We start from the raw sequence: 12,959 nt of genomic DNA, 5'->3' as shown, positions 1-12,959 counted from the left end.
GGTCTTATCTGAGAACAACAATTATGCAAATAAAGAATATGCTAACCTGATATGGTTGTGTGACACACAACCATGAATACGCATGAAAACAGCAGCTGCAGATCCATGGGTATTCCGACCAGGAAAGAGCAAAAAAGGAGCCAAATCTGGTTTATCCGCGCTGCTGGTAGGCAATGAAGATCCTAATGGAAGTATAAGGATATGTGCAAATTGGGCTCTACGTTGGCCACTTACCTTAGGGTTTGTGTGTAAATCCCCCCAAAAACATGAGTCAGGTAAAATTCTCAAATGAACCACTCACCATAATGAGGTTGATGGAGTCACTTTGGACTCTGGTCTCTGTTCCGATGGTCTCTGTTTTTTTATTTGTCTTATTAGTGCACTAAAGTATGGTTGGCCTCAGTTGTGACGGGACACTACCGAAATGGTTTATTTAAAAGATCATCTAAGATACAAAGTCATTAGAAAACTGATACATTGGAAAGCTTTAGCTTTATTATGTCTGAGAACCGTACATAAAGAAATCACCAGTAGACTGCAGCATTACTCCTACAATGGAAAGAAGGCTTTTCAATCATGGTTTACACCTCGCTGCCTGTCTCTTCTTATACCTGTTGTTAAAAAAAAAAGATGTGCTACAAAATACACATATCAGAAAGATATTTAATAATTGATATATACAATATTATAGGTACTGGTACATGCTGCTTTTCTTCTTTAGGATAGAACATTGCAAATTATATGTGTCCACCACTGTCATAAGCCATCCCTTTTCTAACCAGTCAGCCATGCTTGTATTATTATAATCACTAGGTTTTGAAAGAAGACACTCATGGAATAATTAAATTTTTACTAGGGGCTGCTGAAACCAGAGGCTGTGTCATATCTTCTTCCACGCTTCCAGCCTGAAGAATTCTGTGGTATTGAAGGCCTACCTACACACAGCCAATAAAGGTCATATCTGATTGCCACGTTGCTGACGCCCACACTAAACACCAGAATCTGTAAAACCAAACCCAATGAATGACAGAAAGACTCAGAGCAGAGAGGAGGCTGCGATGTGTGGGTTCAGAATTCCATCTCACGCATTCCTAGAGCCAACCAGTTGCTTGCTGAATCCCTCCATAGACTAGATGCTGAAGATCCAGATTTAAGAATTAGGTCGATGTAATGTCCATGGTCACACATGTGGTTGCAATGAGATGAAAGCTCCAAGCATCACTCATAAAAATAGTATAACCCCTGATGGACTGACATATGCAATTATATATTGTGCTTGATAAATTAAGTACTTGGTCTGGAGCAGGTCCTTGTACCCTACAGATGCTGTGACATCTCAGGAATAAGTGTACAATCATAGCCACCCACAGTCATGTTGTGTAGCTAGAATCTTCCAGCATGGGAATTTGATCATTCATTACTGCTTGGTTGTATTGGGACAGGTTGCTCTCGTTCTCAATTAGCTTCAGAACTTCATAGAAATCTAAACTGAAGATTTAAAAAGAAAAAAAAAGTTAAAAGAACTTCCACAGAACACATGGAAAGAGAAAATAGATAAATAAGGTATCATAGGATATAAAAAATAAGCTCATCTCAAAGTGTCTGAATACTGAGATTCCTAGACATAAACCGTAATCTGTGGGAAAATCTGTCACCTAGGCCTCAATTCATCAAAACAGGCGTTGTTCACCCAGGTCTTGATGAGTTGGCATGTTGGAGTCAGACGCTCCTGATTCATTAAGAGGCACATGCTTCTTAATGAATCAAGAATGTCTGAAAAGTAGCATGGGCCTCCGTGTGCCGCACGACAAATCTTACTCTAGTATCTGAGTGGAGTAAGATTTCTGATGTAAGGAATGCCACAGCTCGTAATGAATTAGAAGAGCTGTGTTGTTATGCCCCCGCTGCGCGCCTATTGTGTACCAACGTGAAAACGACAAAAGTTGCAAAATTTTTGTGCAAGTCCAAGTTGCGCCAAAAACAGGGGACCAAAAGGCACCCAACCTTGCAACGTTCAGTTTCACCTGTTTCTTTACACTGGATCTAACCAAGATACAATTTCATGCACCATTCATTCGTTATTAGAGAAAACACCAAAGAAAAATGTATGATACATAAATCATATATTAACATCAATATAGTATTTTATAGTTGATCGTAGCACAGGGAAGTAAGACTTCTGATGTAAGGTATGCCACAGCTTATCCAGAATAAGATGAGCTGTAGTATCATTGTCCCGTTTCGCCCAGTCCTGCCCCAGCTCTCACATTTTGGCCAAAACTAGTGTGAAAATGCCAAAAGTTGCAAAATTTTGGGTGCAACTCTCGTTTTTTTAAGTACTAAAATATTAAAAACTAGATAATTTTGGAATCCATGTAATTGTACTGACATGAGCAATCATGCTGCTAAAATATTTTTATTGCACAATAAAAGCCATAAAAATGAAGCACAAACAGCATTGGAAGAATTGCCCATTTCACTACACTTGGAATTTTTTTTCCCATTTTTCAGTACATTATATGGTAAAATGAATGTAGTCATTCAAAACTAAAACTTGTTCTGCAAAAAAAAGTCTTCATATGATTATATCAAAGGGAAATAAAAAAAATGGCTATTGGAAGAAGGGAAGGAAAAAATGAAAGCACCAAACCAATAATTGGCCGTGGTGGGAAAGGGTTAACCAGAGTGGAGAGCGGCTACGAAAAAAAACCACTTTCTGGAGTACCTGGCATTTTTGTGTATTCTATGGACAGTCCATTGACTTTAAAGGGAGATATGTGAGGTTTAATTTTTTCCTGTGGGGCGCTGCAGAGGAATCGAGAAGGACATCCCATGACCGGTTAAAGATCATAAAGCTGAAAGGCCAATTTAAAAAAAATATTCACTGAAAACCATAATATACAAAAAACCTCAAAATGATAAAACAATTAATTGGCTACATTTCGGGGCTGATTCATCAAAACTGGTGAATGGAGTACGATGTGCTTAACTGGTGTGCCCAGCTGCCAGAAATGTATTCAACTCATGGACTAGAGTAATTTATGCCACTAATGTAGCATAACGTTCCATGAATTTGACAAGCGGGCGTAGCCATACTAGCCCCATATTGGCTAAGTTGGCTGGGAGTTGTGTGAAAAAGGGGAACATTAAAATATTTTAGCGCAATTTCTGAATTGTGCAAAAATATTGTGACTTATTAATGCGTTTTATGCCAAATTTTGGTGTAAAAACACCTTAAATGAATGAATGAATGAATCGGTCAGCAGGTTTTTTGCTTCAGAATCTGAGAGCAGCATAATGTAGAAGCTGAGAGCCTTATTCCAGCGATGTGTCACTTACTGAATTGCTTGGTGCAGTTTTGATAGAATCCCTGTTTTCACTGCTGTAGATATAGCAGTGGTCAGAGCTTTGTATAAGCCCGCCCACACCCCTGATTGGCAGCTTCCTGTGTACACTGTGCGTTGTCAGCATGTGCCAGTCAATGTTGTGGGTGGAGCTACACAGATATTGGGACTGCTTGGCATGTGACACCTAGTCCTGCAGAAATAATCTCGTGCTGATAAAACACTGATTGTATTAAAACCACAGCAAACTGCTGAGCCAGTGACAGAATCAGGCTATCTGCCCCTACATTATAGCAAAAGCCTGCTAACAGATTGCCTTTAATGAACAGGTCCCTTCCTCATTTCTTTGTAACTTATTACTGTGGAACACAATAGAGCATCCATATGGTATTCTTTCTTAAAAATAATTGCTTCTAGGTATATATTATGGCATCCGGTGGAGCATGCCATGATTTCTTTTTCTGCCGTATTCTATGTGAATCATACAAAGACACAGTATAAACCCATACATTTCTGTAGTTGTATTATGGCATAAGGCCCAGTTCTCTCCATTAATTCTAAACTATGTTGTCAAGATTGATAAATGATTTAATAGACCACTACTGAGACTGAAGCTATGTGAGTGGTATGTCCCTCATAAAAAAGTTGCTACATCCATGGCTTTGTCGGAGTCTTTTTCAGGGTTTCCAGGGTCCCCATATCTGCTTCTTGTACTAGAAAGAAAGTCGATAATCTATCAAACATCTTTCCCATCTTACTCTCTTTGAAGACCATCTGCCGTGTTGCTTGGCGCTGGACCATCAAAGACACACTGTGGGATGAACTGAGGACTGTCATTCTGGACAAATGGTGGACAAGAAGATATTGGTGCTATATACCTACAATTAAGAAAAATACAAATGTATGTGTTTACATATCATTTTTACACGTTACCATTTTTTAAACATACCAGGCATTTTTGTGTTAGCTAAATTAAAGGCTAAAATTCAAAAATTCTTATTGCTTCAATACATATACAATAATAACAAAAAATAAAGCAACTTTTCAACTAGTCCATATTAAAATCTTTCAATTGTTTTTGTCTACAGCTCCTCCAGATATGTCTTCACAATAACAGACTACAAGTAAACCCAGTGTGGTCGTTGTTGCTTCCATCTATCTCCTACTTCTTGATGACCAAATGTATATTAGGAAGAAGTAGAGGATGAATGTAATGGGATATAACTGGAAAACCAGACTACACACAGTTTGTGTTATTATGGAATCGTTCAGATGTTCGTTTTTCGCTTACGAGTTCTAGCCATGTTTTACACAGATAGAACTTGAGAAAATCTGATGAAACTCAGACCAAACTCGGATGACGCTCTGATGAAAATCTGATGAAACTCTGAACAAAATCACTGATGAAACCGGTCCGTTTTCCTTGTACATGGAAAAATTAGACGTCCGAAAGAGCCCTTACTTGGAGACACACAGGTTTGTATAGGAGATGTTGACAACAATTAAGTCCATTTGTAGTTTTCCTCCTTTTTAATTTTAAATATATTGGGACAAAAATGGTTGAGAAGGTGAACATAGCCTATGAAAAAAAAAGTATCTTCTGATATAGTACCTAGTGGAAATAGAATAATTTCATGTTCTGGTATCTAAGCAGTAACATCTCTTCTTGTGGAGTGTGACATGCCTGACATGCCAGGGTAAGGAGACTTATAGGCCATGCAATGTTACAATGGCAGCAGAGTTCTCTTCCTCTCTGAAGAGGCAATTTGCATATTTAATTTCCAAGAAAAATATTGCATGGTGTATACGTCTTCTTACCTTGGCATGTCAGGCATGTAACTCTCAAAAAGGAGAGACATTACCCCTTAGGTACCAGTCAAGAGGCCTCTCATAGAGCCAAATCAGATCTCACGCTTTGCACTAAGGGAGGGGAAACACGTGTCTGCAAATTGAGATTCTGGCTTGACTATTATCCTAAATCATGTGGCAAGTCCGTTAAGTGGTTGATAATGACTTTTAGGATTGTTCCAACCAATAGGTGGCACTAGAGTTCAAGTCATCTTCCTCTCTGAAGAGACAATTTGCATATGTTCTGGTATAAAATTACATGAAACCTATTGCTGAGTTAATCAAAGTTGGCATGTCAGCAAGACATCCACCCAGCCGCAATGCTGCCACTGTGTAATGACACAATTGAAGAATGCAGAAGAATACCCTTTGTTTGAGTTCCTCTTAGTGGCTTCTTACCAGGTACGGAAGGCCCATGAGAACTGTTTAATGGCACTGAAGACGGTTCCAAACCGAGTCAGCCCATTAACTTCTTCAAAGATAAGCCAAAGTGATGGAGAATGATCTCTTTTCCTACATGCAGTAAAGGTGTTTACTTTGTGTATCAGAGAAGTTACCATTACATGTGAATCTTTAATGAGTTAATGAGTTTAATGAGTGGGTATCACGGTTTAAAACCGTGATACCCACTCTGTCCATAGATGATCCCCACTCTGTCCATAGATGATCCCCACTCTGTCCATAGATGATCCCCACTCTATCCATAGATGGTCCTCACTCTGTCCCTAGATGATCCTCACTCTGTCCCCAGATGATTCTCACTCTGTCCTCAGATGATCCTCACTTTGTCCCCAGATGATCCTCACTCTATCCCTAGATGATCCTTACTCTATCCCTAGATGATCCTCACTCTGTCCCTAGATGATCCTCACTCTGTCCCTAGATGATCCCCACTCTGTCCCTAGATGATCCCCACTCTGTCCCTAGATGATCCCCACTCTGTCCCTAGATGATCCCCACTCTGTCCCTAGATGATCCCCACTCTGTCCCTAGATGATCCCCACTCTGTCCCTAGATGATCCCCACTCTGTCCCTAGATGATCCTCACTCTATCCATAGATGGTCCTCACTCTGTCCATAGATGGTCCTCACTCTGTCCCCAGATGATCCTCACTCTGTCCCCAGATGATCCTCACTCTGTCCCCAGATGATCCTCACTCTATCCCTAGATGATCCTTACTCTGTCCCCAGATGATCCTTACTCTGTCCCCAGATGATCCTCACTCTATCCCTAGATGATCCTCACTCTATCCCTAGATGATCCTTACTCTGTCCCTAGATGATCCCCACTCTGTCCCTAGATGATCCCCACTCTGTCCCAAGATGATCCCCACTCTGTCCCAAGATGATCCTCACTCTGTCCCCAGATGGTCCCCCTCTGTCCCTAGATGGTCCTCACTCTGTCCCTAGATGGTCCTCACTCTGTCCCTAGATGATCTTCACTTTTTCCCTAGATGATCCTCACTCTGTCCCTAGATGGTCCCCACTCTGTCCCTAGATGATCCCCACTCTGTCCCTAGATAACCCTCACTCTGTCCCTAGATGACCCCCACTCTGTCCCTACATGATCCCCAATATGTCAATAGATGATCCTCACTCTGTCAATAGATGATCCTCACTCTGTCCCTAGATGACCCCACTCTGTCCCTAGATGATCCCCACTCTGTCCTTAGATGGTCCTCACTGTGTCCCTAGATGGTCCTCACTGTGTACCTAGATGGTCCTCACTGTGTACCTAGATGGTCCTCACTGTGTACCTAGATGGTCCTCACTCTGTCCCTAGATGATCCTCACTGTGTCCTTAGATGGTCCTCACTGAGTCCCTAGATGGTCCTCACTCTGTCCCTAGATGGTCCTCACTCTGTCCCTAGATGATCCACCATTATGTTCTTGTTGGAGTTAAATATATTTGAATTTCCAATTAGAGGTAAATAACGTTCCCAGAAAATACATTTGCTATGCAAGTCTTAAATTCAGTCTTTCAGTAAATAGGGCAAAATTTATTGGGTGTCTAAATAATTGTGATTAGGTGTATTCATTTATGAATATAACCCTAAAATCCTGAAAATTGTTAAGAGACAACAAGCACTAAATAGAAATGGCTGCTGTCCATCTCCTATTAGTCAGCAATTAGATAAATCATCATTCATAAGGGCTCATGCACATGACCATATTATCGGTCCAACTGCGATTTGACAAAACATCAGATTGCACTTGGATGTTAGTCTACGGCGATGTGCACAGGTCCGACTTATTCCTTGGACAGAGTCTGTCGAAGGAAAAAAATCGCTGCATGCCTGAGTTTGATCTAATATTCGGATCGCACCCATGCAAGTTAATGAGCCCGTGGAAACCATCAGACTGCACTCGGATGACATTTATTGGTTAATTATTATTTAATCTCTACCAATGCTATAGACCACCTTTTTATATGACCCACTCTACCACAGTCTTCATGTATCATATAATAGGTTGAGTGTCAGGACCAAGTAGTAGTTATATTCTCAAACACTGCAACCTCTGGTGTACTGGAGCAGCAAAGAATGACAGTGATTTACCACACCCAAGTATTAATTTAGTCTACCAAATTTTCATAACTTATAAAATAAAACATACAGCGGCACATCAGTTCCCCACCAATCTTCTGTTACCAACCCCTGCAGCTGCCTGAAATACAGATGTAATAGTATTCTTAAAATGACAAAGATGGAACGATGCAGAGAGGTATCACATCTCTGAAGAGTGTATATCAACTCATAACTATACAGATTCAATGGCTTAAATTAACTTTCTGAACGGTGATATCTCTCTGGTGTTTAAGATTGGCTACATCTTTACACAGTATATGGTGCCAAGGCTCCGTACCTTGTATAATGGCTGTTCTAAGCTATTACAGCTCAATTCCTATTGAAATGAAAGGGAAATGAGCAGCGGTACCCCAGAATGGCCACCACATAGTATGCAGGCTGTGGTGTTCCAGCTCCGTACACTGTGTACCAGTGCTGCAGGACCTGGTAACAGCTGATTGTAAGGGTTCACTCACTGATCTTATGTTATTGACCTATCCTAGGGTTAAGTCATAAATACAGTGGTTATAAAAAGTCTATAAGCCACTATTAAAATTCAAGTTTTTTGTTATATAAAAGTATCATACCAAGAAGAATAATTTCAGAAATGTTTCCATCTTTTAATGTAACCCATAATCTGCACAAATCCACTGAGAAACAAACTGAAATAAATTTGAGGGGGTAAATAAAAATAAATCTAAAATAACGTGGTTGCATATTTGTGAACACCTTCTCATAATTGAGGATGTTGTTGTATTCAGAATTTGCCAATCACCTTAAAACTCACGTTAAACAGTAGTCAGTACACAGCAGCCATCATTTACAGTGATTCTGATTAACTGCATATAAAGTTTAGCTGTTCTAGTAGGATTTTCCTGACATTTTCTTAGTTGCATTTTACGATAAAAGTTATGGTCTGTAAACAGCTTACAACACAGCAAAGGGATCTCACTGTTGAAAGTTATCAGTCAGGAGAAGGGTGCAAAAAAATATAAATGCATTAGCTATACCATGGAACACTTTGAAGATGATTATGAAGTGGCATAAATTTGGTACAACAGTGACATTACCTAGAACTGGATGTTTTCAAAAACCGATGAAAAGACAAGAAGAAAATTAAATTGGGAGGCTGCCAAGAGGCCTACAGTAACATTAAATTATCTGCAGGAATTTTTGTCAAGTACTGGTGGAATACTGCATGTGACAACAATCTCCCATATTCTTCATATGTCCGGCCTGTGGGGTGGCAAAACAGAAGCCTTTTCTTCCAAAAAAAAGCAAGCTATGTTTTGCCAAAACTTACATCAAGTCTGCCAAAATCATGTGAGAAAACGTGTAATGGTCTGATGAGACCAAAGTTGAACTTTTTGGATATAATTCCAAAAGGTATTTTTGGAGCAAAGCCAACACTGCGCATCACCAAAAGAACACCATAACCACAGTGATGTATGGTGGAGGTAGCATTATGCTTTGAGGTTGTTTTTTTGGCATTAGTCAAGGTAGAAAGAATTCTGAACAGTTCCAAATATCAGAACAGTCATGTGTTTCTATGAATGATCACATTCACACAGGGCACTATTACCCTCTGCCAAGATGCTACTCAATGTGAAGGGAAGTATATGATGGGCCTCATTTATTTCTTAGACTGCTCTGGTAAAAATGGAATTTAAACACTGATTGGTTGCTATGGCTAACAAAGACAGCTCACGTGAATAACACTGAAAAAAATGATCCTGTCCAAACAAGGAGAACAAGGTTCTCCTCTTAGTGGCTTACCCTGTTGTTTGGAATGAAGTAAACTTATATCTAAAGTGCATTACTTCCCCTGAGAGTGCTGTGATTTCTATTCGGGGTATACTGTACAATATGTCTCTCTACGAGCCCCTATCCTGCAGAATAGAAATCATTATTATTTGTACGTATTTTTTTGTATCCAAGTTGTATTTTCTAAGTATCATTTTGAGGTACAAATACAATGCGCATATATATATATATATATATATATATATATATATATATATATATATATATATATATATATATATATATATACACAGTATATATGCACACACACAGTATATATATATATATATATATATTTATATATTTATATAAATACACTCATATATAAATACACGCATATATATTTATATATGCAAATCCAATTAAATAAAAAAGTTGGGACACTGTTTAAAGTGTAAACGAAACAAGAATGCAACTATTTGGAAATCTTTTAAATTTATTCACAGCAGATCAGAAGGTGAAAGTTAGACATTTTTCCATTTCATTTGAAAAAAATACCTCATTTAGAAATTGACGGCAGCAACACATCTCAAAAATGACTCATTTAACAATGCTTTGTAAAAATAAGTGTTGCTAATGAAAAACAGCTGGAGGGAAATCTTTCAGCTAAGTCACTTGACTATATAAAAACAGCATGTTAGAGAGACAGAGTCTCTCAGAAGCAAAGATGATCAGAGGTCTGTGAACAACTGTGTCTAAAAATTGTAAAACAATTGCAGAAAAATGTTTCTCAGTGTTAAATTGCAAAGACTTTGAATATCCCACCATGTACAGTACACACAAGGCCAACATTCAATATTAGATGCTTGTGATTTACGGTCCCTCAGGCAAAACTGAATTAAAAATAGGCATGATTAGGTAGTGCAAATCACTTCATGGGCTCAGGAATACATCTTGAAAGGTCTTATCAGTACTAACCATCATATAGAGATTTTACAACAACATATTCTCTCATCCAAGTGTTTATTTCAAGGACAGCCTTACATATTTCAGCAAGAAAAGGCTAAACCACCTACTGTATCCATCACAGCAACATGGTTTTCGTAGAAGAAGATTTCGAGTGATGAACCGGCCGCCTGCAGCCCAGACCTTTCACCAAAAGAAAACATTTGGCGCATTTTGAAATAAAAAATCCAGCAATGAAGGCCCAGGACTGTTGATCAGCTGAAATCCTACATCAGACAAGATAAAACAACATTCCTTGTCCAACACTCCAGCACTTGGTTTCCTCACTTCCCAGAGGTTTACAGACCGTTGCAAAAAGAAGAGGTGAAGCTACACAATGGTAGATAAGTGGCCCTGTCCCAACTTTTTTTTAGACTTGTTGCTGCCATTAATTTACAAATTAGTTCATTTTTTCAAATGAAATGGAAAAATGTTTAACTTTCACCTTCTAATTTGTGTTCTATGCACTGTATTGAATAAAATATAGTTTTAAGAGATTTCCAGATCATTGCATTCTTGTTTTCTTTACATTACACACAACAAACTCAGTAGCAGTAAAAAAATATTGACGAGTCACCATCCACAATAGTTTTATATGGCATTGTAAAAGTTGTAGGTGATCTCACAATGGTCACATAATCATCATAGTAGCTATATATTTATAATGTATCTTATGTGAACCATTGAGAAATCACCTGCAATTTTTTTGTTACAATATAAAATTATTATGGCTGGTATTCAAAGTTATTGAAACTCATATTCCTCATAGCCTGGTGAAGACCTGGCAATCTCTTTACTATCACTAAAATCTGAATAACAATGCTAATAAAGAATTACATGTACAGTTTGAAAATAGTAAAAATGGAAACATGATGACTACTCACAGGTTAGGAAACAATTGTGTAGGCTCGATGGGATATGAAGGAGAGTCTCCTGTAGGGGTTTCCATATACCTGGAACATAGATATATATATATACTGCAATCAATTTGAGATAAATAGATAGATAGATAGATAGATAGATTTGGTACAATTTGTCCATGTAATGTTATTTTTCAATGAAAAACAAAGTAGAAGATCCTAAACAGAGAAAAACTATATAGGATTTAGTCTTTGTATTGACTTAATTGGTCATTGTCCTTTCAACACTCTTTGTATAAAGAAATGGTACTGCAAGCAAATATAAGAAATGCTGTATTATATAGTAGAAATCTCCCTCTTTCTCCACTTATGAGCCATTTCTAACTCTCTCCCTTGAAAACTTATTATTCATGCTAATAAAACTAGCTAAAATTAGTCTTGGTCCAAACAACACAGTCTGCGAAGTCACTGAAGTGTCAAGTTGCTGCTTTCTATTGGAGTGCATGGAGAGGAGTTTTGAGAGAGGTCAAGTGAGGAGCAGAGTGAGACCCAAACAGAAACACATAGACTGATCCTGCAGCAGCTCCTAATAAGTGTTTCAGTATATTCCAGAGCTGGATTTACAGCTACTCAGCTCAGTACTAATATATAATGTCAGTCATGCTGCTCTGCAGCTACTGATGGTGTACTATATGCACACAGAAAATCATGCAGGAATCACTCATGTCTGTGTGCTGTGTATGGAAAATATCATGGTAGCTAATCATCACTTATTGAATAGAGTCTGCAAAGGAGAAAACTGGTGAAAAATGCGGGATACAAACATGAAAGGTAAACACTAAAACCATTCCCAAAATATTCCGCTAAAATATTTAGCAATAACTAAATGCTTCCCACATGGACAATAAAAGGGGTTCTAAACTTTTGTAAGTCATGTGGTTTATTCATAAATGAAGAAGAGAAGTCATTTTGTAATATACCATAAACCTTGTTTCTATTTTCTATTGTTTCTATTTTGTACTTTCCAATTATGTGAAAGCAGTCAGCAATGTAAACAATGAATGATTTAACCCCTGAGGGAGCCTCTAACTTTAGTGGCTATACACATGAGGTTGTGAGTCTAAGGCCACGGCCCCACTATCAGTATTCGGTCAGTATTTTTTCTCAGGAGTGGGTGATAAATACAGAATTGGTGACTTGGTTCTATTATACCTTTTCTCTGATTGTTCTTCTCCTGGTTTTCTCTCCCACTCCTCAGAAAAAATATTGACCGAATACTGATAGTGGGGCCGTGGCCTAACCCCCAGTCTGGGAGTCACTTAATATTTTTGATTTAGGTGATATTATATATTTTAGCACTATATCTATTTTATCACCCAATTCAGTGGATTTTTTTTGCTGCTGCTGCTTTGTTATTTGATATCCAGTTTATGACTATTCATATGAGAGCATCTCCTTTATTCATAAGTATTATAGCATAAATTACTTGTCTGACATACATTTGACAAAATAATATCAATATTTTGATTGTTGACTCCATTTATCTTACAGTTTGCAATTTTTTTTTATTTTAAGACTGAACATGTGGGGAG

The 12,959-nt window shown here is 38.3% G+C and overlaps 1 protein-coding gene across 1 annotated transcript in view; it reads right to left on the bottom strand.

The window, feature by feature from the left end:
• Nucleotides 1–649: 649 nt before the first annotated feature.
• Nucleotides 650–12,959, bottom strand: part of STAT6 (signal transducer and activator of transcription 6) — a 202,675-nt gene continuing 190,365 nt past the window's right edge. Inside the window, exons 20-22 of the mRNA XM_073663346.1 lie at nucleotides 11,392–11,460; nucleotides 4,103–4,222; nucleotides 650–1,488 (exon numbers count right to left, since the gene is read on the bottom strand). Of these exons, the coding sequence (XP_073519447.1) occupies nucleotides 1,371–1,488; nucleotides 4,103–4,222; nucleotides 11,392–11,460 (307 nt within the window). The 3' untranslated portion in view covers nucleotides 650–1,370. The remainder of the gene's footprint in view (nucleotides 1,489–4,102; nucleotides 4,223–11,391; nucleotides 11,461–12,959) is intronic.

This window comes from Phyllobates terribilis, unplaced genomic scaffold (genome assembly GCF_046119375.1).
Source record: "Phyllobates terribilis strain yellow unplaced genomic scaffold, ASM4611937v1 Scaffold_2__4_contigs__length_985480577, whole genome shotgun sequence".
NCBI lineage: Eukaryota > Metazoa > Chordata > Amphibia > Anura > Dendrobatidae > Phyllobates > Phyllobates terribilis.
The sequence above is the reverse complement of the archived record's forward strand: the minus strand, read 5'-3'. Positions and strand labels throughout refer to the sequence as shown.